Raw genomic sequence first — 27,589 nt, forward strand, 5'->3', positions numbered from 1 at the left:
GCGAACTCCTCTCACGTGATCGCCCGGGACGCGATTGACGAAGTCCAACAGGGGGTGTGTCCCCGTCCGGGTCCCCTAGCTCTCTCATTGGCCAAGCCTGAAGAAGGGGCGCGTGCGTTCCGCCCTGGCGCTGGTTGGGCGGGGTGGAAAGGAGCGTGCGTTCCTATTGGCTCGTCTCCGGCGGCCGGCGTTTGTCTGGAGCGTCGCGCTCCCCCGTCACGTGACGGGGCCCGATGAGGCCGAGCTGGGGGCGTGGGGCCGGAAGTGAGTGGCTGAGGGAGGGTCCGGGCAGAAGTTTGTGCTGGAGCCGCGGCCGCCGGCAGCCGAGCGAGCCCGGAGGATCCATGGTGCCCCGGTGAGAGCCGCTCGCGGCCCCCGGCCCCCTCCTGTGCGCTCCCCCGCCCGGCCCGGTCCTGCTCCCCCGGTCCTGCCCCGGGCCCGATCCCTCCCCCCGGGCCGGACCCCCTCAACACCCCCCCGGCCCGATGTCCTGCCCCCGCCGGTCCTGCCCCGGCCCGATCCCCCCAACCCCCCCCCGGGCCCGATCCAACCGCGGTCCTGCCTGGCCCCCCCCCCCACCCCCCCCGTCCACCCCCAGGCCTTCCCGTCCTGCCCCGGCCCGATCCCCAACCCCGGGCCCGATCCCTGCCCCCAACCGCCCGGTCCTGCCTGGGCCTGATCCCCAACCCCGCCCCGTCCACCCCCAGGCCTTCCCACCCCACGACCGGTCCTGCCCCGGGCCCGATCCCCGCCCCGCAACCCCCAGCCTGATCCCCCGGACCGGTCCTGCACCTGGTCTGATCTCCCGCCCCGCCACCCCCCCCGGCCTGGCTCCCCAACCTCCTGTCCTGAGCCCCATCCCCTTTTTGCCCCGCCCCTGCCCCACTTCCTGTGGTGCCCCCTGTGCTCCAGGGGCTCAGCTCCCTACCGGCTCCCCATGACTCCCCCTTTGCCCACCAGGTTCCCCAGATGTGACAAACCCCCTGGCTCTGGTGCCCCCCAGAATCCTGCCTGTGTCTCCCCCACTCGTGCTCCTCCTCTCATGGCCTGTCCCCCAGGGTCCTCTTCCCCCCCTTGGCTGCCCCCTTGCTCACTCTTTGCCCACCCCAGTGCCCCTCTCTGCCTGTTCTCCATCACTCCTGCGGCCGGGGTGTAGATGGTGCCAGCCGTGGGCCAGTTACTGTCACTGAGCCTGCACTGGGTTCCCGGGGGCCTTTCGCTCCTTGCTGGACAGTTAAAATCTAGGGGGGGCCGTGAGATGTCCCTGTGGGGCACCCTGAGCTGGGCGGTTACCTGCCAGTGGCAGGGAGCCTCTGGGTGCTTGTACTTTCCCCTGTGTATCATAGAGCAGATGGTGAGTAAGCAAGGGCCGCTGGCAGGGTGAGATGGACCCAGTTCCCTGTGCCTCAGACCAGGGCTGGTTGGGTCCCAGCAGGACACCCGTGGCCACCTCGCTTTTAGCCTCCATCCCTGTGAGGTGATTGCCAGGGCAGCCCGGCTGGCTCCGTGAACAGGAGGCCTGGGTACAGGCCAGCGCTGGCTGCTCCGGGTTCCACTTGGCGCAGACAGTTGGGACGGGGTGTGGGGGCAAGTTGCTCCTTTCCCCATGTGGGTCACAGGGCTGTATTGCTCTCTAGTCCCAGCCTGGGTGCAGTGGAGCCAAAGCATGGGAAGCTGTGAGTGTGGCTTCCTTTGGCTGCCACCCACCACACGCCCCCTTCCCACAGGAAGTGGGGGCTGAGGGCCAAGCTTGGTGTTTACATCCCTGGTAACCTTTGTCCGGCTGTGATTTCACCTTCCTCCCCCGGTTGGAAACATTCCTGGTGTTTCTTCATTTCCTGTGGCTTCCCGGCAGCCTCTCCTCGTCCCAGCCTGTGAGGCTGTCTCCCCCTGCTTGGGCCGGCAGACCGAGTAGCTCTGGTTTGCTCTTGGGGGCATAGAGTAACGTGTCTGGGCGGTAAATCCCTCGCTCAACACCTGGCCCTGGGAGGAGCAGACACGTGGCACTCGTCTGCAGAGCTTTGACTGAGTTTGGGAGCTGTTTGGGAAGGTCTCAGCAGTGGCTTGGGCAGGTTCGTGGCCCTGGGAACTGGGCACTGGTGCTTTGGAAAGCCGAGCACTGCAGGTAGCTATGCCAGGCGGATCACGCCGGTCCCTGCGCAGCGCCAGCTTGAGCCTGTGATCCCAAAGGGGCTCCAAGGGGTTGCCCAAGCTGCGGCTGTGCGTTCTATACCATGACGTGGCAAGGGGCAGGTCGGGGGATTTGACTGTCTGACCGTGAGGGGCTTGCAGCTGCTGCCCCCGTGGGCGGGGCAGCTGTGTGGAATGCTCGCCGGTCCCAGCGAGATTTTGGAACATTTGTCTCCTGTGTAGGGCGGAGGGTTTGGGAGTCACGTCTGGCCTGCCGTTGATCAGGCTGCGTCGCCTTTGGCACAGTCTGGCTCGTCTGTTGCCCAGGGCCCTTTGGGCACTAGGTCCGTGTGCACCAAAAGAGAATGATGGACGACTCCTGCTGTGATAGATGCTATTGTAAACAAAGGGCATAGACTCTGTGCTGGGCTGTCGCTTGTTGGGTGTATATTTCACAGGCTGGACTCTTCCCCCTGAGAGGCAACTGAACCAGCGCTATTGAGGCCAGTGCAGAAATGCCAAGTTCAGGCTGCGAGTGCAGCGTTCTCTCACCACCGAGCCCAGCCGTGTTGCATAAACACAGCCTGGGTTCTCACCCGGCCTGTGAATTTCCTGCCTCTTGTGGTTTGCTGTCAGAATATGAGTGGTGTTTAAACTTTGGGTTTTGTAGCTGATGTTGGTAAATTACAGTGTGCGGTGGGAGTTTGGGTGGGTAGGATTAGTCACTGGTTCTGTTGCTAGGGACTTGGATTAACACCTAAATTGCGGCCTTTGTGTCCCAGCCTCGCAGAGCCTTCCCCCTGGATGTATTTTAAGACCCTCCCTGAGGTCTTGGCATCAGAAGCTGCAGTGAGCAGGAATACTCCAAAAGCCCAACGCTCCCTTATGCTTCTCTGCCCATCTGTGCTCCCCCTCCAGTGCACAACAGCCTCCAACCTGAGCCTGGCTGTGGTTCTGTGCTGTGCTCTGTCCTGGCTTGGGATCCCCCCTGGTTGCTGCTGTGTGGGTAGCTTGGAGTGTTCCCTGAAGTGACATGGGGTGAGCGTCACTTTAATGGCACCAGGCTCTGCTGGCAAAGCTGCTGAAGTTTCGCTGCCTTGCCCGTGTTGTGCCTGGCGGCTCTGCCACGTGATTTATTGCTGGCTGCCTAAGCCCTAATGGCTGCTTATTTATTTATGTCTGAACTCTTCCCCTGTGGGCGAGGGATATAATCTGGGCCTCTCTAGTCACAGGGCCCTATCTGAGTGAGGCTCCTGGGAAATAGCCACTAGTTGAGCCTGCTGCTGGCATGACTCCCCTGCCCTCGCCATGCTGCATGGCAGCTGCCCAGCCAACCTGCGTGCCAGGTGCTGCTCTGCTCAGATCCAGGCAGCTCCTGCTCCCACCCCTGCACAGAAATGCTGAGTCAGGAAATAGCTGATAGGAAATGAGATTTAGGGTGCAGAGAAGCCTCCTGTGTTGTGAATCTTCGTGGTGGAACCAGGTGGGCCCAGCTGGGGCTCATAGCTTGGTAGAACGGATGTGAGCCTCAGGCTCCGGGGCATATCATGCTCCATGTCCAGTGTGCTAATCCCCCGGCTCACAGGGAGGATGTGAGTGGGGAGGGGTAGCTCTGCCCTGCAAAGAGCGGGGCTTTGGTTCACTTGGGCAAGCCAGAGCCTGGATCCAGTCCCGGATGGGAAAAACTCTTTCCCTGTCTCTGCCATTGTGAGCAGAAGAAAGGGACTGAAATAACCTCGGGGACGCAGGCTTTGAAAGCGGATTTCTCCTGCCTCGTAGGAGGCGCTCGGCTTTGCAGGCACCCCAGATGGCTTGGCATTGTGTGTGCCCAGGGCTGCATGCTGGGGGCTGCCCCAGTGCCCACACCGGGGGGGATGCTCAGTAGATCCAAAGAGCTTCCTGTCTAGAAGGCTCAGGGGAGAGACCACACCAGCCTCTGGCCAAACTGCTGCTTGGCGCCTGCCCTGCGTGCCCCGTGTCTGGGATTGGGCTCAGGCCAGCTCGGGGGGGCAGCTGGGGGCAGGGAGCCAGACATGGTGTTTAGGGGAGGGGTGGTGGCACCAGTGGTCCCTGACTTTATGCTGCCAGCTCTGATTGATTGGGGTTTACCCTCAGCCGCCTTTAGCTCTTGTAGCCCTGGGGAAGGAAGGGGCCTTTGGCTGGGCTGGTCGGAGAGCCCCTGGGGGCTACCTGGGCATTGCCTTGTTCCAGCACCTCTGGGGTATCTTGTGGGCTCCCATGTCCCACCCTAGCAGTGGCTGTGCTCCCATCTCCCCTCCCTCTGGGCCGTGTGCGTTGTGTGACGGCTCACCTTGGCAGGGAGTCCCAGTCCTTTATCTGGGTCCTGGGGTGCCCTGGAGCGGAGCCGAGCGCCCCACAGCCCCGCCGAAGGCTCAGCTAGCTGTGAACTTCTTGCACTGGCTCATGCTAATGGGATGTTACCCTTGGACACGGGGTCAAAGGGCAAGTGACATCTACTCCCAGCTGGCCTGTCCGTGGCTCTGCGATGCCCCCGGGGGCCTGCGCTGAGGAGCTGGGGGGTGTCCCTTGCCTGGCCCATCTCTGCTGCAGACGGGCCGCACCCGGCCCCGAGGGTGGGGGAGTGTCTTGGGCTGCGCCCGGCCCCGGGGGGAGGGTGTCTCTAGCTGTGCCCGGCCCCGGGAGGTAGAGGGGTGTGTGTGTGTGTCTGTGTCTGTGTCTCTGGCAGCGCCCGGCCCCGCGAGGAGGGGAGCGGGGCATGTCTCTGGCCGCACCCGGCCCTTGGCGGGGGGCGGGGGGGGTGTCTCTAGCTGTGCCGGCCCCAGGAGGTAGAGGGGTGTGTCTGTGTCTGTGTCTCTGGCCGCACCCGGCCCTGGGGGGTCTGACCTCAGCCTGTCCGAGGGGCCATAACGTCAATGCCAGTGAAGCTGCATCTTGTTTCCCACTAAACCTGTTGTCTCGATGCCTCCAGGTGCCAGCTGCATTAAGCAGGTGTCACTGGGGACTGGGATTGCGCCTCTGGCCAGGGCAAGCCGGGCCCAGCCTGCAAGCTAAGCATGCGCCCCCCACCCCAGCAAGGGTGTGTGTGTTTAGCCCAGCCTGGAGGGAGCACCCCCCTTGTGCCTGCTCCCTTCCCCCATCTGTCACTAATCAGGGCCTTTGCACTGCAGGAGTTGGTTGGTAGTTCCCTTGGCCATCAGTAACCGGCCTGGGCATGCTGCCGTGCCCTGCCCAGTCTGGCCAACATCCGCCTGGGCTGATCAGGTTAGCGCCGTGGGGCTGGGATTGCAGGGCCCAGTAGCTACCAGGAAGTAAATTGGGTTTGTTTCTCTGCTGTGTTTGGAGGGCGGTTTCCTGGGCCAAAGGGAGGAGGGGCGGGCCTGGGAGCTGCGTAGGGTGTTCTGGGCCATAGAAGGAGCTGTGCCCACTGCCCTGGGCCTGGAACCTTCTCCCCTTCCCTGGCCTCCTTCCTACCCCTCATGGCCTCTGCTGGGCGCTGCTCTGGGCAGGAGTCAGGCAGCGGCTGGGCTGCGAATGCTGCTTCCCCAGGCGGAGGAGTGGCTGGGCCCGCAGGGGCGGTGTCCTCGGGAGGTGAGTGCAGCGTCCCCACCCATGGGCTCTGTATGGTGCTGTGGGCCACCCCCGGGGGGGCACTAACCCAGCAAAGCTGCACAGTGTCCTGGGCAGTCCCACGAGCAGCCCGGGCGGCTCACTCAGGGAGACCCCTTGGTGCATGGCCTGGGAGGGGGCTGGGACTTGGTGCAGCCCTGGGTGTTTGCTGGGACCCAGCCATGGGCCCCCTCTGCTTTGCTGCCTTCCTGGCTGTGGGGATGAGAGCCCAGCCCCTCTTTGCAGGGCGCGTCAGTCTGGCCCACTGGCTGTGGTGTCACAGAAGGTTCTGTCTGGAGGCGGGCAGGCCCCTGGGCTTGTTTGCTCTGGGCTGCTGCACAAGGATCTGGGCTTCCAATGTCGTCTCAGTGGCTCCCTGGGTTTGCTGCTCCTCTAAGGGAGATTCCCGTGGGCTGGCTGGATGTGTGTGTGGCAAGCAGCGTTCCCAGGTGTCCCTTCACCTCCCCACTGCACCCCGGCTGCTCCGGGCCTCGGCATCTCTTGGCAGATCGAGCCAGGCTCACCTTGGCTGAGACCCCAAACTTTCCGCACTTGTCTGCTAGGCCTCCTCAGGGGGAGCGGGTGCCAGGCAAGCAGGGATCCAAACGAGGAGCCAGGGCCAGGGGCTCCCCATACGGTCCCCAGCGGCCAGACGCCCTCTCCTCCCCAGCTCATGGTGACCTCCTGGGGCAGGCCTGGCTTGGACGGAGCCAAGCAGCGCGATGGTGGGGTGTCTTCACGAGCTGTGGCGAGTGGTTCGCTTCGCCCCGTCAGTGCTGAGTGCACGGCAGCCTCCTCGCGGGCTGGGCTAACGCCCTGTTTGTCGCTGAACCGCAGGTTGGACTCCACGCAGAAGGGCTCTGCAGCTCTGCTCCCCGTGTGCGGCGCAGATGGAGTACGTGGTAAGGCCAGCGGCTCTCGGGGCCTGTGGTGGTGGGTAGGCGGCTTTGGTGATGGACCAGACTTTCCTTCTCTCGCTCGGACCCGCTGGCCTCTCCTGCGCCTTCTCTCTGGGCTCTGGTGTGTTTCTCACTGAGCAGCTGTGCCCAGCCGCGGGGTCATGACCCCAAAGGGGGCCATGAATGTGACTCTTGGGGGTCCCGCAATTTTCTGTCCCCCTTGGTGGTGAGGAGCCGTTGCATGCACGGCTCCTGCTGTCGCAGAGAGTTGCAGGGAGCCTGCATGTGCATGAGGGAGAGAGGGCTGGTGTGCCCATGGTATCTGGGACACAGATTCTGTCACCCCGGGGGATCTGGTAGCGGTGTCACCGATGCCTCTGCTGTGCCTGCCACTGGCCGAACCTCGCCGAACATCTGCCCGCCTTCCTGGGGAGCCTTCTGCACATCTCCCTTCTCTGGTGCATTTCCTGAGCCGCACGTCTGCAGCCTGCCGTGTGGCTGCACGTTGGCATTGCAGTCTGCCAGGGGATCACCAGAGCACCAGGCCGGGCCTTTGGGAGGGTGGCGTAAGCGCCGTTCCCAGCGCGTGGAACGAAATCACTGGCCCCCTGCCACACGATCCTGGAGCTGAGCCTGTCGTGTCACGCTCGTTGGGCCCTGCTGGGCTGGGAGGAACGCCGGCGGTCCTGGCCTGTCCAAGGGACCTTGTGTCAGCTCTGGGTGAGAACAAACGGCTTCCCCACGAGTAGCCGTGTCTCCGGGCACGTCACCGAGGGCGGGGAGGCCGGGCCCAGGAGGGGTGAATTGGTGCCGCGTCTCCTGAACTCGCAGACTGCCTCTGTGCGTCAGGGTGTGCGCGCATGGCTCTGCGTGAGTCTCCTCCCAAGCTGCTCGCTTGCTTCAAAATTCTGTCTCAGCTCCCGGGTTCGCATTTCCTGGGAGGGCGTCGGGTGCTGGACCCTGCAGCGGAGGCTCAGGCAGAGCCACTGTGTGCAACTGCCCCAAAGAGGGAGTTGGGAGGCTTCCAGCATGGGCCCGAGGGGCTCCGGCCCTGTGAACTCTGCTCCTCAGAGCGTCCGGCAGGGCTGGAGGAGTCTCCCGATGTCTCTCAGGCTGCTCACTGGCTGTGGGGGAGGGCTGTCCGCAGAGTTTGTTTTCCCCACCAGCTCTCCGGAAATGGGATCCTGCAGGGCTGGAGCCAGCGCGCTCAGCCCTGGGACAGGGGCTGGATTCTGCTGGAGTCCAACAGCCAGAGAGCACGTACCGTGCCTAGCAGCTGCGCCGCACTCCCCCCTCCTGGGTCCCTGCACCGCAACGCCTGGCTGGGGCAGCGCTGCATGGGCCCTGCTCTCTGGCCTTTGCCAGGAGCGCAGCAGGGTGGCTGGAAAGCACGGGCCTGGTCCCCCCGTGAGCCCGCAGAGCCCTGGGGCCGGCTTCTGCTCTCCTGGCCCCATGCTGCCGCCTGGCGGGCGATGGCTCCCCGGGAACGCTGGGCCTGGCGGGCGATGGCTCCCCGGGAACGCTGGGCCTGGCGGGCGATGGCTCCCCGGGAACGCTGGGCCTGGCGGGCGATGGCTCCCTGGGAATGCTGGGCCTGGCGGGGAGGGGGCTCCCTGTGCACTGGCGGCTGAGAAGAGTTAGGCCTCGCGTGGCCACTGTTGTTGACAGGCTGGGTCAGACCAGGTGTCTCTCTAGTCCAGACTCCTGGCCCACCTGCTTTCCCAGTCCCCAGGGATCTGGGCAGGGCTCAGGGTCTGGCTCTCCAAGGGCCCTGGCTCCCCATCCCCCAGGCCTTGTCCCTGCATCATCCCAGGGCTGGGAGAGAGCAGCTCTGCCTCCTCCACCGCCCTGCAGCATCCAGGGCTCCCGTGGGGCTCTGACTTAACCCCCTCTTAGGCATGGGCTCCCCCCCACTGCCGTGCCAACCAGTTAAACCTTGCTAATGGCTCTGCCACACACGGGCTGCAGACTCCCCTTCTGGCCCGGGCTACTTCCCAGACCTGCCTTCAGCCGGCCCCGGTGCTCCCCGGCGGGGGGGGGGCCCTTGCCGGCCGCATACAGGCAGTGCTGTAGGTGTAGCTAGCGGAGTCCCCCATCACGTGCTCTCCATCCCAGGGGACTACACCCGAGGGCTGGGGTGCCCCATTGGGGGGTGCAGAGCCACCAGCTGGCCCTGGGGAGGTGGCTGCTGCAGCTGTTATGTCCTGGGGAGCTACACCTGCAGCAGCTTTGAACCTAACAATGCCCTGTCCCCGGTTGCAGAGATGGGAGAGCCTGGCTGGTCCTGCCTGGCGAGCGGCCCCACGGGGTGGGGGGCACGTGACTGGGACAGGGCTCCTGAGGCCGCCAGTCCAGACCCAGCCGGGGTGTGTTTCCCCTCTGTTGCCTGAGTGGGCGGCGGGTGACTGGGAGGGGTTTACCCAGCTGTCCCTCGGTGGTTGTGCTGGGGGGAGCCGGGCGCGCTTCCCGATCCTGGTGGAGCCCCAGCTTGACTGCTTGTCTCTGCCGAGGGGCTCACTTGTGCAAATGGGACTCTGGGGACCAAGGAGCCTCTGTGTCTGCCGGGGGTGGCTCCGCCTGGCCCAAGACACGTGTGACGTGAGTTATCCAGTCCCATCCTAGTTCCACTTTGTTCTTCTTGCTAAATCTCTGCAATTTGGCTCAGGTCCGTGTAACCTGTGCTCCGTGTCTGGGAAACCAAGGACTGTTCTAGCAGAGGGAACATGGGGCAGCAGTGAGGGGCACTGAGAGAGCTGGAGGTGGGGAGCCCAGGGCTGGGCTGGCAGGGGCTGCGGGTCAGGATTGAGGGGCACTGGCAGAGCTGGGGGGGAGCCCAGGGCTGGGCTGGCAGGGGCTGCGGGTCAGGATTGAGGGGCACTGGCAGAGCTGGGGGGGAGCCCAGGGCTGGGCTGGCAGGGGCTGTGGGTCAGGATTGAGGGGCACTGGCAGAGCTAGCGGGGAGCCCAGGGCTGGGCTGGCAGGGGCTGCGGGTCAGGATTGAGGGGCACTGGCAGAGCTGGGGGAGAGCCCAGGGCTGGGCTGGCAGGGCTGCGGGTCAGGCTTGAGGGGCACTGGCAGAGCTGGGGGGGAGCCCAGGGCTGGGCTGGCAGGGGCTGCGGGTCAGGATTGAGGGGCACTGGCAGAGCTGGGGAGCCCAGGGCTGGGCTGGCAGGGGGCTGGGTCAGGATTTTGGGGCCTGGGCTGGCAGGGGTCAGGATTGAGGGGCACTGGCAGAGCTGGGAGCCCAGGGCTGGGCTGGCAGGGGCTGCGGGTCAGGATTGAGGGGCACTGGCAGAGCTGGGGGGGGAGCCCAGGGCTGGGCTGGCAGGGGCTGCGGGTCAGGATTATGGGGCACTGACAGAGCTGGGGGGGGAGCCCGGGGCTGCCATAGCCGGTGTGACGAAGTGGGAATGTTCTTGCTGTGTTCTGTGAGTGCTGAGTGGGGAGTGTTGACCTGGGAAGGTTTCAGGGGAGTTTTGCAGGGACGGCCTTGGGGAAGGGAGGTACCTGAGCATGTAACCTGAGACCCCAGGAGGGGGGTTGGAGGCCAGGTGACACCTCTGCCTGGGACACTGAACAAAGGACACAAAGACTGGGGGAGGAGCCGGAGGGAGGCTGAGTGAGAGGCTGGGGGGAGTTTCAGTTTTGGAGCTGGCTGGGAAATGGAGGGGCGGCCCCGATGGGGCTTGGGCTTCCCAACGGGGCTGTGGCCTCCCTGGCTGGGGGCCGCAGATGAACCTAACTAAAGGGGATCCTGTTGTCTGTACCGGCAAGACCGTGTTCCTGTCATCTAAATAAACCTCTGTGTTACTGGCTGGCTGAGAGTCACGTCTGACTGTGCAGTGGGGGGGCAGGACCCTGTGGCTCCCCCAGGACCCCGCCTGGGCGGACTCGCTGTGGGAAGCGCACGGAGGGGCAGAGGATGCTGAATGCTCCAAGGAGAGACCCAGGAGGTGAAGCTGTGGGAGCTTCTTGCCCTGCAGACAGGCTGCTCCGAGGGAGAGGAGGCTCCCCAGAGTCCTGCCTGGCTTTGTGGGGAGCAGTTCCAGAGCAGCGCCCGGGGACCCCATGACAGCCGGGGCTGTGGGTTGGGATTGAGGGGCACTGACAGAGCTGGGGGGGAGCCCAGGGCTGGGATAGCCGGGGCTGCGGGTCAGGATTGAGGGGCACTGGCAGAGCTGGGGGCGGGAGCCCAGGGCTGTGGGTCAGGATTGAGGGGCACTGGCGGAGCTGGGGGCGGGAGCCCAGGGCTGGGATAGCCAGGGCTGCGGGTCGGGAGCGAGGGGCACTGGCAGAGCTGCGGGAGTCTGGCTGGGATAGCAGGGGAACCTGCAGACCAGGAGTGAGTTAGAGGATCAGGTCTCGGTTGGGATCGGTTGGTAGAGCCCCACACCAAGCCCTCACCGCCCGTGCCTGCTCCCCCACCCTTGTGCTCCGGGGCTGGGCCCGGGCTGGGAGTGAAGGAGTTAAGGCAAAGCCCTGAGCTGCTCCCTTTGCCCCTCACTCCCTGCTCCCAAGGGCAGCTGCTTCCTGTGTGTGACGCCAGCCAGCTGTGATCCTGGCCCCTGCGCTGTAGGAAGCTGCTCCAGGGAGGTGGGGCGGGCAAGGAACAGACCCTTGGCTCAAGGGGGAGTGGAAAAGGCGCAGAGCAGGGGGGTTCAGGCACTGGAGAGCTCTTCCTCCCTCCCGCTGCTGCTGGGGCTGCTCTGCACCGAGCACCTGATGCCGCTGGCAGAGTGGCTCCAGCTCCAGCTCCCCATCCCAAGGCGTGATAGGCAGGTAGGGCACAGCACCTTGGTGCAGGGCTGGAGCCGAGAGGCTGGGCGCTCACTGCCGGAGAGGGTGCCTGGGACGCCTGGACTCGACTCCATTTCCATTGGCTGGCTGTTCGCCCCTTCCAGCAGAGGGCAGTGTGCAGCTGTCTGGCCTCTGGGGGGCGCAAGCCCCCTCCATTGCCTGCCAAGGGCATGCTGCCTGGCTAGGCTGTGGGGTGGAACACACAGGGCTTGGCTCAGGGAAATGCCGGGTCCGTGAGTGAGTCGCTGCTTCCTGGCCCCAGGCTTCCTGCATTTCTTTCAAGTGGTTGTGCAGAGCTGCTGGGCCCCAGGCCAGGGTGAGCTCTGCTCTGTCCCAGACCATGCAGGGGCCTGGTGCAAGAGGCTGTGGTGAGCACTGGTGAATCCTGCTGGGAGGTGTGTGCGCACAGGGGATCGCCCTGGGGAGGTGTGTGCGCACAGGGGATCGCCCTGGGGAGGTGTGTGCGCACAGGGGATCGCCCTGGGGTGGGGGTGCACAGGGATCTCCCTGGGGGGTGCACACAGGGGTATCACCGCTGCGCACGAGGACTCTTCCCTGTGGTGCTGGTGGTTCCTGGAGGCCAGCTGAGCCTCCCTGCTATAGTTAGCAGCAGTCCCTGTGCGACGCTTCGCGCTCCGCTCGGGAGGCTATTTCCAGCCTTGGCCAGCCTTCCATTTCCCTCGCTGCGCGTGGCTGCCTGCCAGGGCTCACACAGCAGCTGGCAAGCACTGACACCTGGGCTGGGGGGGTGGTCATGGCGAGGTGGTGCCGCTCGGAGCCGGAGCTCCCATGCGATGTGTTTGGCTCTGGGAGTGTTGAGGGGTGGCAGTGCCCAGGAATACCCGTCCTGCCCTGCAGGGCTCAGCTCCGGCCTCTCAGCCTCCATTCAGAGCCAGAGTGGTCGGAAGGGGCATTGGGTCCAGTGCTGAAGCCAGGGTCTTTGGTGCCCAGCACGGTTTGCTACGGAGTCCAACCCTTGTATTTCCAGCCCTTCTGGCTGCAGAGCAGCCAAAGGGTTTTGCATGGAACCGAGGCAGAGCTGTTGTCCTGAGTCTGCAGGGAGCCTGAAACAATAGCTCTGAGTGGTGTGGCCTAAATTGGGCGTTAACTCTGAACACTAGTGAGGGCTGCTGGGCTAGAGAGCTCCGTGTTCTCCAGACACGGTCTGTGGCCCAGTGGGGAGCTGCCAGTTTGCAAGTTGCTGATTGTATCTCTCACACCTCAGTTAGTACAAACGCCAACCTGAGTCTGCCCTGGAGGCCTCTGGCCTCAGCCCAGTGCTGCCATTTCCAGGGCTGGCTGCAGTAGCACGCGGTGGGGGGGGGGGGGCTGCCGCTCCCTGGGGCTTGGGCCTGGGTGAAAGTGACACGCAAAGGGCGTGAGAACATGGGGTTAGGGTCTCACGTGCCCCGATGTGCTGCCCCCCAGCACCCGCAGTGCTGGAACAAGCTCGGTGCTCAGGGAGACTGGCAGGTTTGGGGAGGGCAGGGGCACATCCGGTGCGTGGGTCTGCAAACGGTTGCTGCGGGTGGCAGGCGCTGCCGAGGAGAAGGCTCTCTCCACCCACAGCGGGAGGGGCGGAGAGTCTGGGGCACAGCACGGTAAGGGAGTTGGCGTGGGGTGCTGGGGGAGCCCGTTGCTCTGTGCCGCGGGGCCCTGCTGTACCCATCCTGCTGGTGCCCGGGGACGTTGGGCTGGATGGGGGAAAGGGCTGAGCGTGGGGAGCTGTGCTGCCCCCACCTGGCACACAGGCCCACGGGTCCCTGCAGAGAGGGGGCACCCCCCGGTCTGTGCTGCCCCCATGTGCTCAGCAGGCAGAGCCCCCTGCTCTGGCTCCGCCCCACGCCTGTGACCTTGATTTTCTGCTCCAGATACTCCCTGCGACCCCACCCCTTCGGGAGGGAGCCAGCGAGCGAGGCTCCCCCTGACAGGCTGTGGGCAGAGGCTGTGAGTCAGCACTGCCCTTCCTCTCCTCTCCTGGGAGCCGCAGTCACTTAGCGCCAGCTCCACGCAGGAAGCAGCAGCAATTAGCAGCGGCTGCAGCAGCTCCCTCCCCGGCTCCCGGCAGCTGGGGAACCTGTGGCCGAGGCCGGCTGAACGCACCAGCTTCCTGCGCCCTGCCCGGCCGGATCCGGAGCACCCGGCCCTGCTCCTCTCTGGGGCACCAGGCCCTGGCTGGACACGTGCGCCCGCCGCATCCCTCCTTGCCCACGGGACCCCCAGAGGGGGCCTCGTCGGCTGCAGGCTGGTGCCCGGAGTGCAGCCAGGCTGGGCTGGAACACACTCTGTGGCTGCCTTGTCTCCGGACTTTAAATATTCATGCCTCTGGTTTCCTGCTAGCTGGTGCCGGCGGGAGCTGGGCTGGTGCAGCAGGCTGGGGAGTGCTGGCAGGGTGCCGGGCGCTGGACTGGACAATGGGCTCTGGGCAGCACGGCTTCAGGATCTCCTGCCAGGTGGAGGAGCAGCAGCCTGGGCTCAGCCTGTGGCTCCGGCTGCCTCGCCCACCGGGCTGCTGAGCACACGGCCCCCTCGGGTGCAGCCAGTGGCCTCGCCTGCTTCCTCTTTGCAGCTGAGCTGGGATCGGGCAGGGGCCAGGGGTTGCTCTCCAGCTGGCTGCACCGGCGTGTCCCTCCCTGTCCTGTCCTCGCCATGCTGCTTGTTGTTGACTGGCTGTAACGAGGTGGGAGCCCGCTGGCTGGTCAGACCCAGGGAGCGCTGGTGCACCCAGGGCTGTGTGTCGCGGGGAGATGAGCTTTGACTGTGAACAGACGCTGCTGCTCCCTCCTGCCTGCTCCTGGTGACACTCACCCAGCGTCCCTTTGGCTGGCTGGGGGCTCAGTGCCGGGATCGCTGGGGCCGGCTCTCCTAGCGGTCATGCTGTGCTGGAGAGGGGCTGGCGCGGGAGCTGGCCTAGCCCCGTGTTTCTGGAGTTCCTGCTCTGCAGGGTGCTGGCTGCCCTAGGCTCCTTGCCTTTCCGGGGGGCTGCCACCTCACTCTCTGCTCCGGAGCCCCTCCAGCATGGATCTGCTGCAGAAGAGTAAATACAGCCACCTCCGGAACGAGTCGGTCTCCTCCCTGGAGGAGGCAGTGGCCGGCGCGGGGTCCCCAGTGGAGTCCCTCGTCGCCACGCAGTCCCTGCCTGGCTCCCTGTCGTCGTCCTCCCTCAGCCCCATGCTGCCCATCGGGGAGCTCTCGTCGGAGACCGAGGACAGCCCCACCACCCTGTGCTCCTTCTTCCCCAAAATGGCCAACCTGAAGCTCTCCTACCCCGCCAACCTGCTCAGCCTGCGGGGCTTCTCGGCTGTCGGCATGAAGGAGGCGGGGAGCCTCGAGGAGCCGGGTGCGGTGCTGGCTACGGCGGGTGCCTCCAGCCCCGATTCAGCGGGGCCTGTTGCTGTCTGTCCCCAGGATATGAACAAGCTGAGCTGTGGGAAGAAGACGCGGGTGGAAGGCGGCCAGCTGGGGGGCGACGAATGGACCCGCCACGGCAGCTTCGTCAATAAGCCCACCCGCGGCTGGCTGCACCCCGACGACAAGGTCATGGGCCCCGGTGTCTCCTACCTCGTCAGGGTGAGTGCAGCGGGGCGCCCCGGCGGGGTGGGGAGGGGAGGGGGGTGACCACACCTGCCTGAGCAGCTATCCCAGCCCCCCAGCAGGGGGCACTGCTCCACGCCCCACCGCCCCAGCAGAGGCCCCCGGGCAGGGCAGTGTGTGGGGAGCTCGCCCTGCCGATCTGGCACAAATGGCACTTTCCCCTTTGTGCACTGCCCTCCAGGGGGAACACGGGGGAGACAACGGGAGGGCCAGGAAGGGCATGTCTCTGAACTCGGGCACGGTCATTGCCTGCATGGAGGGGGTAGCCTGCAGGTGCCCAGCCCTGCGTGGCTCTGCAGTGCTGCTGCTCGGGGAGTCCAGTGCCTCTGCCCTTCACCCAAGGGTTCCAAACCCCTGCCCGCCGGGGGCCCCTCCTCTGTGGGCTGGGAGGGGAGCTGCCCTGGAAACAGCTGCTTCCTGTGTGCCCAGTGGGGTTTTCTTCCCCTTTCGTGCACCTCAGCCGCAGCTGGCTGGCCCCCCGCCCTTCCGGAGGGCCGCAGATGGCACCCGGGGCCCCGCTGTTGTCTCTAAGCCCCTGGGCCAGCGGCTGCCACACCCGCTGCGAGTGGAGTGGTGTGGCAGGCGGGGTGGGGGCCTTGCAAGGCAGCCCAAGGCAGCCCCCCAGCACACAGCTGCTCCTTGGAGAAGTGTTGCCAGGCTCCCTCGCTTGCATTGGCACCAGCCTCTTGCTTGGCCCTGGTGCGCGTGTCTCCGAGGCAGCCTTGCGCCCTGGTCCCGGAGCCTGTCGGGCGCAGAGGCACTTGCTGAGCAGATGCAGGCGGCCAGGAGCCTTCCCCCTGCCTGTGACCCAGCACAGCCCGCCAGACCCTGCTCCCAGCTGGGGGTCCCTGTCACTCCATGCAGGGACCCCTGCACTCCGTCCGATGGGCGTTTGGTTTGGCAATGGGGGGCTTTGTCGGAGCTGCCCGTGGAGACTGCAGTTCCCAGCATGCTTTGCTGCCTGGCCGCTCGCGTGGAGGTGGAGCACGGCATGCTGGGATCAAAGTCTCTGGGCTGCACCATCTGCTGGATCACCCTTTACCCCATGTGCCGTGCACTGGGCATGCCCAGCCATACCCACACGAGGAGGAGTCCGGTGGCACCTTCATGACTAACAGATTTCTTTGGGCATAAGCTTTCGTGGGTAGAAAACCCTCAGCTGCATGGAGTGAAATTACAGAGCCAGGCCTAACTGTGTATTGGCACATGAAGAGAAGGGAGTTGCCTCACAAGGGGAGAACCAGTGGTGAAGGCCAATTCAGTCAGGGTGGATGTGGTCCACTCCCAGTAACTGATGAGGAGGTGTCATACCTGGACCCAGTCCGTGGATGCTGCTTAAGCCCTGCCCGGGGCCCTGGGGACAGAGCCCAGGACGTGCTGGTCAGCCTCCCACAATGGCACTGCGGCACTGGTGCCATGTGGCAGAGAGCAGCACCAAGCCAGACTCGCGTGTGCCTGGAGCCCAGTACCGCAGCTCTCTGCTCCGAGAGACGCCCTGGGCCGTGGTGCTGCGGCGCTCCTGGCCGTCTCCCTCCATGGGGTGAGCTCAGCCTGCCGAGCCACGTGCGTGGTGGGGCACTTCCCCCCACATACCAGCTTGGCTGGTCTTTTCCTGTTTGCATTTCTGCTTGGCTGGCCGCCCGGGTCCCTGCTACTGAGTGCTGCCTCGGGGGCTGGGGCAGGGCTGGGGACGGGGGCTCAGCTTCCCACACCCAGCTCTGTCGGGCAGCCCCTTGCTCCCCCCAGCTCTGCTGACGCAGCTCACAGCCTGGGTGTGTGCAACGCATTTGGGGCAGGACATGCACAGGGAGCACCAGGCTGAGACCAGCCAGCTCGTTTCACTTGTGACCTGAGCCAGGATTACACAGCCCCGTTTCCAGCCTGCAGGGGCTCGCAGGGGGCCCTGCTCAGAGTCCCTTGCTGGGATCCTCCCCTCAGAGCCCTGAGCCCCCATCCCCGCAGCATAGGAACAGACAGAGAAGGCTGGATGGAACTCTTCAGAGAAGCCCCCCTGCCCCCCCCCAGCATCAAGGCCACAAACAGAGAAGCTTTGTTCCTGGTAGGCAGGTGTGAGAGTTACTGTGTCTGGCATGAGTGCCTAGCCCAGCCGGGGCAGGGAGCAACCGCCCACAGGGCCAGTGCTGCCCAGCTGGCATCTGCCAAGCCAAGGGGCACCAGCGGGCTCCTGAAACCATCCTGGCAATGGGGCTTTTGAATTGTGCCCTTTTAATCATCTAGCATCTCCCCCCACACACACCTTCCCCATCCCCCGAGCCCCTGGGTGTCCTGGCTCCTCCAGCCCTGGGTGGTGCAGGGCCCCTCCTGAGGGTCCAGAGGGGCTGGGTCGTGGAAGCAGAGAGGGTGGGTTACTGACCCCTGCAAGGAATGATGGGTTCCTCCTACTAACTTCCTGCGATGCCTGGGCTGAGCTGCCCGGGGGCCGGGGCGTGTGCGGCGGCTGAGCTGCCCTGGGGCCGGGGCGTGTGCGGCGGCTGAGCTGCCCTGGGGCCGGGCGCAGCGGCGGCTGAGCTGCCCTGGGGCCGGGGCGTGTGCGGCGGCTGAGCTGCCCTGGGGCCGGGGCGTGTGCGGCGGCTGAGCTGCCCTGGGGCCGGGGCGTGTGCGGCGGCTGAGCTGCCCGGGGGCCGGGGCGTGTGCAGCGGCTGAGCTGCCCGGGGGCCGGGGCGTGTGCAGTGGTTGAGCTGCCCTGGGGCTGGGGGCCGGGGCGTGTGCAGCGGCTGAGCTGCCCGGGGGCCGGGGCGTGTGCAGTGGTTGAGCTGCCCTGGGGCTGGGGGCTGGGGCGTGTGCAGTGGCTGAGCTGCCCTGGGGCTGGGGCGTGTGCAGTGGTTGAACTGCCTGGGGGCCGGGAGCTGGGCGTGTGCAGTGGTTGAACTGCCTGGGGGCCGGGGGCCGGGGCGTGTGCAGTGGTTGAACGGCCTGGGGGCTGGGTGTGTGCAGCGGTTGAACTGCCTGGGGGCCGGGAGCTGGGCGTGTGCAGTGGTTGAACTGCCTGGGGGCCGGGGGCCGGGGCGTGTGCAGTGGTTGAACTGCCTGGGGGCTGGGTGTGTGCAGCGGTTGAACTGCCTGGGGGCCGGGGGCTGGGCGTGTGCAGTGGCTGAGCTGCCCTGGGGCTGGGCGTGTGCAGTGGTTGAACTGCCTGGGGGCCGGGGGCTGGGCGTGTGCAGTGGTTGAACTGCCCGGGGGCCAGGGGCTGGGCGTGTGCAGTGGTTGAGCTGCCCTGGGGCCGGGGGCTGGGCATGTGCCGTGGTTGAGCTGCCCGGGGGCTGGGCGTGTGCAGTGGTTGAACTGCCTGGGGGCCGGGGGCTGGGCGTGTGCAGTGGTTGAACTGCCCGGGGGCCAGGGGCTGGGTGTGTGCAGTGGTTGAGCTGCCCTGGGGCTGGGCGTGTGCAGTGGTTGAGCTGCCCTGGGGCCAGGGGCGTGTGCACTGGCTGAGCTGCAGCAGGGGTGGAGTTGGCACCACAGTTTTGCTGGGATCTGTGTGGTGAAATCCCTGAGGGGGTGCCTGGAGGGCGTTGGCATCTCAGGGATGGTGCCCCAGAGCCAGGCACCAGCCCAGACCCTCCCCTAGGGAAACACAGGGAGGGTTCTTTAGCACTGTAGTATTTCTGCTCCCCACCTCCTGGTGTGAGCCCACAGGGGGTGGTGGGGAGCCGTGCATGGCCTTTGGTGAGGCAGCCAGAGCCCAGACACAGCCCCTCCCCTGTTCCACCCCTGTAGCATTGCAGCCCTGCTGCCAGGGCTGTGCCATCCCAGCAGGCTTGGGGGGGTCATAGGGCTGACCCCTATCCTGGCGTCTGATGCGCTCTCTCTCGCTCTCTCTCAGTACATGGGCTGCGTGGAAGTTCTCCAGTCCATGCGGGCGCTGGATTTCAACACCAGGACTCAGGTAACCAGGTGAGCCGCAGGCCCCCCAACCTCCTGGGAGCCCCGCAGGCACTCGGACGCTGGGTGTGGGCAGAGAGGCCTCACGCTGGGAGGTGCCTCCGCACGTACCCCCTGCGCTGATGCCCACGGACCCGGAGAGTGGGTTCTGATCCAGTGCCCTGCGGTTGAGCAGCCAGGCCACTCTGGGCCCAGAGCACATCCCACGGTGCCCCCTGCCCCCCACCAAGGAGCGTGCTGGGGTCTGAATGGCAGCTGCATAGGAGGTGCCAGGGAGACCGGTGCTTCTTAGTGAAACCAGACGCTCGCTCCAGCCTCTGCCAGGCAAAGGAGGCCCCGCCCGCGTCCCTCCCCCCGGCTGGGCCCCACTGTGCCAGCCTGGAGAGGATGGTTTGGAGACTCTCAGGATGGGAGTCCCTTCCCAGCCCACGACCCGTGGCCCCTTTGTGCAAGGCTGGTGTGTATGAATGACTGCGGCCTCTTTGGGGGGCAGGGCCGATCCCCCTTCCAGGCTCCTTCTAGCTTCACTCACCCCAAGTGGGCTAAGATCTGTGCCTGCCCTCCCAGCACTCAGGAGTCTGTGTGTCACCTGGCCCTGGGGGAAGGGATACTGGGGGGGGGGGTCCCTGGGGGAAATGGCTGGGGCCTGGCCGCTCGCTGGGGCCTGGCCGCTCCCTGGGGCTGCCCTGACTTTGCCCTGTGGTCCCCGCAGGGAGGCGATCAGCCTGGTGTGCGAGGCAGTGCCTGGTGCCAAGGGAGCCGTCCGGAGGAGGAAGGTAAGGCCAGGCTGGGTAAGGGCCGCGCACTCTGGCGGTTGGAGCAGGAGCCCAGAGTCTGGGGCCGGGGTGGGGGCGGACATGGTCGGGGTGCAGAGGCAAAGGGCCAGGACTCGGCTCCTTCGCTTCCCACACACTTATGCTCTCACCCACTCACCCCAGGGGGGCGGGAAGGACCAGGCCCCGCTCAGCTGCGTCAGAACTGGAAATTGACCCCGGGGTCTAGGAATCAGGCAGTGCCGGTGTCTGGCAGGAGGCTTTGGGGGGGACACTAGGGGCTGGGAAGGTGCCCGTGCACCCCCATGCTCCCCCCCTTATCTATTGGAGCAGGAGCTGCCAGCCCCTGCGGCTGCCCCTGGCAGTGGGATGGCAGCCGCGGCTGGGCTGGGATAGGTCCCTCGCTGTGGGGGGCTGATCAATAGCGGCGCTAATGGAGGAGTGAGGCTGGCTGCTCCAGAGCAGCCCTCCCCCGCTCAGTGCTGCTGGTTAATGGATGTGAGGTGGGGGGAGATCGAGTGCTAAGCCAGGCCGGAGGGGCTGGGCTGCTGCCTTTCCCGGGCGGTGGGGCCTGCACAGGGAGCCGGTGTGACTGAGCCCAGGGCCTCGGCGCTCTGCTTGGAAAAGAGGAGACTAAGGGGGGACATGATAGAGGCATATAAAATCATGAGTGATGTGGAGAAAGTGGATAAGGAAAAGTTATTTACTTATTCCCATAATACAAGAACTAGGGGTCACCAAATGAAATTAATAGGCAGCAGGTTTAAAACAAATAAAAGGAAGTTCTTCTTCACGCAGCGCACAGTCAACTTGTGGAACTCCTTACCTGAGGAGGTTGTGAAGGCTAGGACTATAACAATGTTTAAAAGGGGACTGGATAAATTCATGGTGGCTAAGTCCATAAATGGCTATTAGCCAGGATGGGTAAGAATGGTGTCCCTAGCCTCTGTTCGTCAGAGGATGGAGATGGATGGCAGGAGAGAGATCACTTGATCATTGCCTGTTAGATTCACTCCCTCCGGGGCACCTGGCATTGGCCACTGTCGGTAGACAGATACTGGGCTAGATGGACCTTTGGTCTGACCCGGTACGGCCGTTCTTATGTTCTTATGCTGTGGAGAGGCTCCCAGGTGCCGGGCCTGGGGCTGCCTGGGGTGGTAGATGCGAAGTGCTGAGCCCTGGGCGCTCGGGGGCCCGCCTGGGCAGGGACGGGGGGTTCTTGGCCCCAGCCCCCTAGCGGACGGCCCTTTGCTTCCGCAGCCCTGCGGCCGCTCGCTGAACTCCATCCTGGGCAAGAGCAACCTCAAGTTCGCCGGCATGCCCATCACCCTCACCATCTCCACCAGCAGCCTCAACCTCATGGCGTCCGACTGCAAACAGGTGAGACTCGCTGGGGCCACAGAGCCCCCTCCCTGCCTGCTCTGGCTGGGGAGCAACCAGCGGGGGGCTCTTGCCCCTGCCTACCCAGTCCGCAGCTCCGCTCCCCTGGGGGACACAGGCCAGGCCTGCCCCTCGTCCCCCGTGTGCTGGGCCCCCCACAGAGGGTCACTGGTTCGACCCAGGCCCATGACGCCACAGTACAGGGCACTGTGCAGGGCAGGTCCATGGCTGCCAGCTGCAGGGGGCGTCCCTGGGGGTACCTCCCCCACACAGGCATCCCTGGCTGGGCAAAGCAGCTGGGTGCTGTGTCTATGTCACGGAGTTTGGGGGAGACAAGGCCTGCACCCCCGGCTTCCTGCCACTCACCATGACTCAGCCAGCCAGTAACACAGTCCCAAGCAGGGCTTGTAGGTACAACCAGGACCCCTCAGCCAGGTCCATCTTGGGGACAGGGAGGCCAGAGCCCCATCTGGCCCCCCCTCCATTTCCCAGCCAGCTCCAAACTGAAACTCCCTCCAGCTGTCTCACTCAGCCTCCCCCCGGCTCCTCCCCCAGCCTTTGTCCATTTCCTGGGCAGAGGTGTCACCTGGCTCCAACCTCCCTCCTGGGTTCTCATGTTACCTGCTCAGGTATCTGGCCTCAAGGAAAGTCTCCCATCCCCAGTGCAGCCAGTCCCAGCAAAACTCCCCTGCAACCTTCCCAGGCCAACACTTCCCTCTCCCTGCTGCATCACAGCCCCCCCCAGAATTCAAAGAAAACATGAAGAACATTCCCAGTTCGGCACAGTCTAACCAAGGACTCTCCCTTCCCCACAGATCATCGCCAACCATCACATGCAGTCCATCTCCTTCGCCTCCGGGGGAGACCCGGTGAGTGAGCAGCTGGGGGCCTTTGCTCCGTGGCCAGGTTCCCCTGATGGCTGGGCTCCATCCCACCTCTGCCCAGGGCTCCCTCGGGGGAGGGGGCTCTCCCCCACCGCTGGCCCCTGCATCTGGCCGGCACCCCCCTTACTGCTCCAGCAGGGCCGGGCTGGTGCCCTGGGACAGCCCCCAGCCCTTCATCCAGCCTCACACCTGGGACTGCCGTTGGTGCGCTGAGCACTAGGCTGTGGGTGATGGGTAGGGCTGCCCTCCCCCAAGCTCCGGTGCTGCTGTCACCTTACCCGCTGCGTCTCTCCCACAGGACACTGCAGAGTACGTTGCCTACGTTGCCAAAGACCCCGTCAATCAGAGAGGTGAGTGACTTGTGCCATCTCCTGGCCGGCTGGCGCAGCCATTAACCCCACCGCTGCTGGATGCCTGCCGCGGCCCAGCACTGCCCCCCAACCAGCCGGGGCCATGAGAGCTGGGTTGGCCACCCCCCTGCATGCCCTGGCTGGCTCCAGGCCTGCAGCAGCAGTTGCTTTGCTGGGGCCCTGCTGCCGGGGTGGGTGTAACGACAGCCTGGCAGTGTCCCGGGGTGTGCATGTGTGTGTTTGGGGGGGTCCCTCCCTCTGAGCCCTGCCTTTGTTCCCTCCCCAGCCTGCCATATCCTGGAGTGCCCCGAGGGCCTGGCGCAGGACGTGATCAGCACCATTGGGCAGGCCTTCGAGCTGCGCTTCAAGCAGTACTTGAAAAACCCCCCCAAGCTCGTCACTCCCCATGACAGGTATGGGGGGTAGCAGTGCCTCAGAGGGGTGCTGCTGGGTGGGGTTGCCCATGGAGCACCCTGCCCAGCCGGCAGGGCTCTGGGCAGGATGCACTGGCTGCCTGGCTCCAGTCCAGGCCCTGCCGGGCCCTTGGTGAGGCGCTGGGCATGGAGCCGGTGGGGGAGTGGAGGGCATGCGGCAGAGCTGGGGTGCATTGCCGCTCACCTACTGCTCCCCACCCCTAGAATGGCCGGGTTTGACGGCTCGGCCTGGGACGAGGAGGAGGAAGAGCCATCGGACCACCAGTACTACAACGACTTCCCCGGCAAAGAGCCGCCCCTGGGGGGCGTGGTGGACATGCGGCTTCGTGACGGCGCCAGTGTGGCACAGACGCCCAATCACCTGGGGGCAACGCTGGTAAGCGCCGCTTGTGGGGGGTGAGGGTGTCGCTCCCACTGGCTCGTCCCACTGGGCCCCTTCCCAGGGCCGTGCCAGACGGGTCCCTTGGTGCCAGCTCGGAGGGGAGCTGCCATCCCCATGCTGTGGCTGGAAGAGGGCCTGGGGCCACCTGGCCAATGACCCCGGGGTGAGACCTGGCACAGGGGGCGCTGCCTGTTGCCAGTCGGATGGATGGCAGATGGTCAGGCTGGAGGCCACTGGAGCTGGGTGCTGCGGGCACGGGGAGGAGAAGGGAGCAGCCTGAGCCTTGGCTACTCACCGCCTGTCTCTTCCTCCTGCAGCCTGTGGGCCAGATGTCCAGCACAGAGCACGACCCCCGGAAGCAGCACCCGCCTGCCCAAGGTACTGGACCACGGGCAGTTGTGCCACAGGCTCCCTCGCCCACCTGCTGGGGGCCGCATGGCCTGGCACGGTGCGGCTAAGACACCTTCCTGCCCCTCACAGCGGTGCCAGCTCTAGCATTGCCTCCCCGCTGCCCTCCGCAGTGGGACGGGCGAATCTCTGAGCATCCCCTGTGTGTGCCAAGGCCAGGAGCCAAATGCCCCAAGACTTTCATGTCCCTGGGTCCGGTCCTGCATCATCTTTGGGTTTGCCAGGATCACATGGAGCAAATCAAGGGATCCCAGCAGAGTGTGGGGCTGGCCCCCTGCTGCCCCCTAGCTGGGGTCTCTGCCGGCAGTTCCTGGGGTAACCCAAGGCCCAGCAGGGGGGTGTTGGACCCTGTAGCTGAGGTGGGGGGTGGGGGGGCTGGCAAGCCCTGCTAACTGCAGCTCCCCTCCATGCAGGAAGGGATAAATACGCCCCCGGCGCTGGCCCAGCCATCCGCACCGACCTGTTTGATGACCCGTCCTACGTCAACGTGCAGAACCTGGACAGGTCGCGCCAGGCCTCTGCTGCCAGCATCCCGGGCACGGCCAATGGCAGTGCCCAGCGAGACCTCTTCGACATGAGTGAGTGGCCCTCTGCGCCAGCTCTGGGCTGGCATTGATTGGCTCTGCGTGGTTGCTGGGCTGAGGGGCCTGGCTTGCCTCTGTCCAACCGGCTAGAGCCCCAGGGCACAGGAGCGAGTGTGGGCTCCGTGTCCATCCAACCCCTGCTCCTCTCCCCCGCAGAGCCCTTCGAGGACGCCCTGCGGGTCCCGCCCGCGGTGCCGGTGGGGCTGCCGCCGGCCCAGCTCCTGGCCTCCATGGAGGAGCAGCTGCGGCGGGAGCCCTGGTACCACGGGAAGATGAGCCGCAAGGAGGCGGAGAAGCTGCTGAAGGTGAACGGGGACTTCCTGGTGCGGGAGAGCACCACCACACCGGGCCAGTACGTGCTGACCGGGCTGCAGGGCGGGCAGCCCAAGCACCTGCTGCTGGTCGACCCCGAGGGAGTGGTGAGTTGGCCCTGGGGCCATGGCGGGGGGCTCCCTTCCCCAGTCCTGCAGGCTTGGCGCTCGAGGGAAGAGAGAACCAGAGCTGGGAGCCCAGAGACGAGCCAAGCCACTGCAGGTGTCCTGGGGTGCCGGCTGGGCACGGGGCCAGCACCGCCATGGGCTCCTGGGTTCTTGTGCGTGAGAATGATTGACAGGAGCCTGCTGTCCTGCTCCAGCCTTGGCTCCCGCTCAGCCCCATGGGCCCTTAGTCACCCCCGCGCCAGAAGTGGGTATGGCCACCCCTCCCTCCTGGAGATGCCTCAGTCGGGTCCTGCAAGGGAACAGGACACTGGCTCCTGCCGCCATGTCTCATTTGGTCACAAGAGGGTGCACGTGCCTCCTGGCTCCACCCACTTCCTGGCCATCCCTTGAGCCCCGTTTCTGGCCCTTGCAGGTGCGGACGAAGGATCATCGCTTTGAGAGCGTCAGTCACCTGATCAGCTACCACATGGACAATCACCTGCCCATCATCTCGGCCGGCAGCGAGCTGTGCCTGCAGCAGCCTGTGGAGAGGAGACTGTGAGGCGTGGGGGGCCTCGGGGAGCCCCCCTCCCGCCCTGCCCACCCTGGCCTTCTCATCCCCTGTCTGCCAGCAGGGCTCTTGGACTGGTTCAGCCGCTGCTTGCCCAGGAGGCCCTGGGGCTCCCCGTCTCTCCGCCATGAGCTCAGACTCCCTGGGCTCACAGCAGCCCCTCCGGAGACAGAGCAGAGGTGGAGGTGGCCAGAGGAGCCAGGGCTGGGTACTGGGCAGAGGGAGGGGGCCTGTTTCTGCATCCAGGGAGCTGCACCAGCCACGGCTCCACCTCCGCTAGCACCAAACTCCAGCCTGGGCGGCTGTGGGCACTGCTCCGAAGGCCAATTGCAACCACATGCCCTCACCTCGTGTTCATCCCCCCCCTTGGGAGGGAGCCTGCCCTGACCTCTGAGTGCCTGCTGAGCCTCTGTGAGGAAGGTGAGGGTCAATCCTATTGGCTCAGAGGCCTGCCTGTCTGGAGGTTGCAGAGCACTCCTGGCCCCCGCCCTCCCCTGAGAGGCAGCTCACCCCCAGCAGGGAAGGGCTGGATTCTCATCTGCCATTCCCCTGCAATCCCATGGGTGGCACCACCTGTGTGACCCCTTTGGGAGAGCCACTGCACCACAGAGCAGCACCATGGCTCCTGCTGCACAGGGTGAGAACAAGGGAGACTTTCCCCAGAGGGCGGGAGTGGAGGGCCCCCTGCCCTGCCCTCCCCAGGTGAACCCAGCCCTCTGCTCCGCGAAGCACAAGGCTGGGCCGGCCGCACACCGAATGTACCCGATCACTTTACGTATTAACTCTGTGCCTTGACCCTCCGCAGGTCCCAGATACTTATGCAAAGCAGTCGGCCCTGGGGCGGGCTAGGGAGAGCAGTCAGCCCACCCTAGCTGCTGGGGCAGTGCTGGGAGCACAGCCACTGTCCTCACACAAGGCTCCACCGGCTCCCAGAGGCCGCAGCCAGCGGTCCCGTCCCAGCGTCCTGCTGGCTGGAAGCAGGGCTCAGGTGGCCCCTTCTGCAGCAGGCTGCTCACAGTCCCACTCCTTGTCCTGGACGCAGCTCCTAGTCTGTGTCCAGGGAGCGGCACGGATGGAAATTAGATGGGGTAAATGGGGTTCTCCATAGGAGAGCAAGAGCCCCTTGGCCCCTGTCCTTGCGGGGGGGACAGGGGGACATAGTGCTGTACGCTACATCCTGCTGCCCCTTGGGCAGGGTGTGACACAGCCAGTTCCCTGTACCCCAGCTCGGCCCGGGCCAACCACGCAGCCAAAGGAAGCACGTAGCACCCAGAAGGGGGAACCAGAGCTCCCCACATCAGGGGACAAGTGGGTTCCTGAGGTCCCAGGGGGACAGGACAGCTGGCCTGAGCTCTGCTGTTTCTCCCCAGCCAGCGCTAAGCAGCATCCGCCGGGAGCAGCCTCCTGGGCTTCCCAGGCTCTGCTGCAGTGGCAGGTGAGCCGTCTCCCTGCAGGGCATGGAGCCTGCCCCCCCCCCCGCCCGGTCTGCACGGAGTGTGGGGATCCCAGTGTTGCATGCACATTGTTATACTCTGAAGCCAAAGTGTAACCCTCCCCCTCCCGCCTCCTGCTGCCCTCAGAGGAGTCAGCCTGGGCTCAGAGGGGGGGAGGGTTTTGCTTTCTCTCCTCCCCTTTCTCTCTTTCTCCTTTATATGGGTTTGATTTGTTACCAGGTCTTGATTATACCAAAGGAATCGGATGGCTATTATTAAAGTTAGTATTTCTTTAAGGCGTGGCTGTGAGTGGCTCCTTGTCTGACGGGAGGGGAGGGGTCCGTGCAGGAAGGTGCATGCTGTATCCATGTCCAGCAGCTGCTCCTTATCCAGGGTACACAGGGCGTGTGCTTGGCTGAGGGGTCTCTGAACCAGCAGGCTGAGGCTTTGCCCTTTGGGCCCCAGCGGCCCCTCTCCTAGGCTCTTAGACCCTCAGTTTTACATGGCCAGTAACTGCCCCTGCTCGGCCGCCCCTGCCTGAGATCTCCCCAGCGGGCGCCTGCTGCTGCAGCTGGCGGCTGCAAAGGAGTTAACATCCCTGCAGCGGGAGGGCAGCAGAGCGTTGCCCCAGCCCCGTGGCCAGCTGCCCCCCAGCCATGGCTGTTCAGAGCTGGGCCAGGGCTCAGCCACCTATGAGGGCTGCTTGCGCCAGGCCAGACTGGAAGGGCTGGACAGCCCCAGCAAGCTGGGGGCAGGAGCACCCAGCCCTGCCCTGGCTCCTGGGGGCAGAACGGGGGGAGCTCAGCTGCTGGCTCCCTGTGGGGAGGAGTGTGGGGGCGCTCAGCTGCTGGCTCCCTGGGGGCAGAACGGGGGGAGCTCAGCTCCTGGCTCCCTGGGGGGAGGCGTGTGGGGGAGCTCGGCTCCTGGCTCCCTGGGGCAGAACGCCCAGCCCTGCTGTGTGTGGGGAGTGTGGGGGGGAGCTCCCTGGGGGCAGAACGGGGGGAGCTCAGCTCCTGGCTCCCTGGGGAGGAGTGTGGGGCGCTCAGCTGAAGGGGGCGCTCAG

At 65.4% G+C, this 27,589-nt stretch overlaps 1 protein-coding gene across 5 annotated transcripts; it reads left to right on the forward strand.

The window, feature by feature from the left end:
* The first annotated feature begins 203 nt into the window (after positions 1 to 203).
* Positions 204 to 26,822, forward strand: SHC1 (SHC adaptor protein 1). Of its 5 annotated transcripts, XM_039512539.1 has the most exons (14): positions 206 to 355; positions 6,556 to 6,620; positions 14,823 to 14,984; positions 18,850 to 18,920; positions 19,621 to 19,684; positions 20,942 to 21,061; positions 21,877 to 21,930; positions 22,244 to 22,295; positions 22,582 to 22,708; positions 22,934 to 23,105; positions 23,429 to 23,489; positions 23,933 to 24,097; positions 24,260 to 24,522; positions 24,956 to 26,822. In XM_039512539.1, the coding sequence occupies exons 2-14, from the start codon at positions 6,609 to 6,611 to the stop codon at positions 25,082 to 25,084; spliced, it is 1,452 nt and encodes a 483-aa protein (XP_039368473.1). In that variant the 5' UTR covers positions 206 to 355; positions 6,556 to 6,608; the 3' UTR covers positions 25,085 to 26,822. The 5 variants fall into 5 exon arrangements, with proteins under 5 accessions (XP_039368474.1, XP_039368473.1, XP_039368475.1 ...); XM_039512540.1 differs by lacking the exon at positions 6,556 to 6,620 and having other exon boundaries at positions 204 to 355; XM_039512541.1 differs by lacking the exon at positions 14,823 to 14,984 and having other exon boundaries at positions 207 to 355.
* The last annotated feature ends 767 nt before the right edge of the window (positions 26,823 to 27,589 follow it).

This window comes from Mauremys reevesii, linkage group 24 (assembly GCF_016161935.1).
Source record: "Mauremys reevesii isolate NIE-2019 linkage group 24, ASM1616193v1, whole genome shotgun sequence".
In the NCBI taxonomy this organism is placed as follows: Eukaryota; Metazoa; Chordata; order Testudines; family Geoemydidae; genus Mauremys; species Mauremys reevesii.

Bases quoted from the DNA above. Each gene is read 5' to 3' on its own strand.
- SHC1 (XM_039512538.1), top strand. From the start codon at position 14,433: ATGGATCTGCTGCAGAAGAGTAAATACAGCCACCTCCGGAACGAGTCG. The intron at 23,106-23,428 runs GTAAGCGCCGCT...TTCCTCCTGCAG, and splicing joins ATCACCTGGGGGCAACGCTG to CCTGTGGGCCAGATGTCCAG. The intron at 23,490-23,932 runs GTACTGGACCAC...CCCTCCATGCAG, and splicing joins GCAGCACCCGCCTGCCCAAG to GAAGGGATAAATACGCCCCC.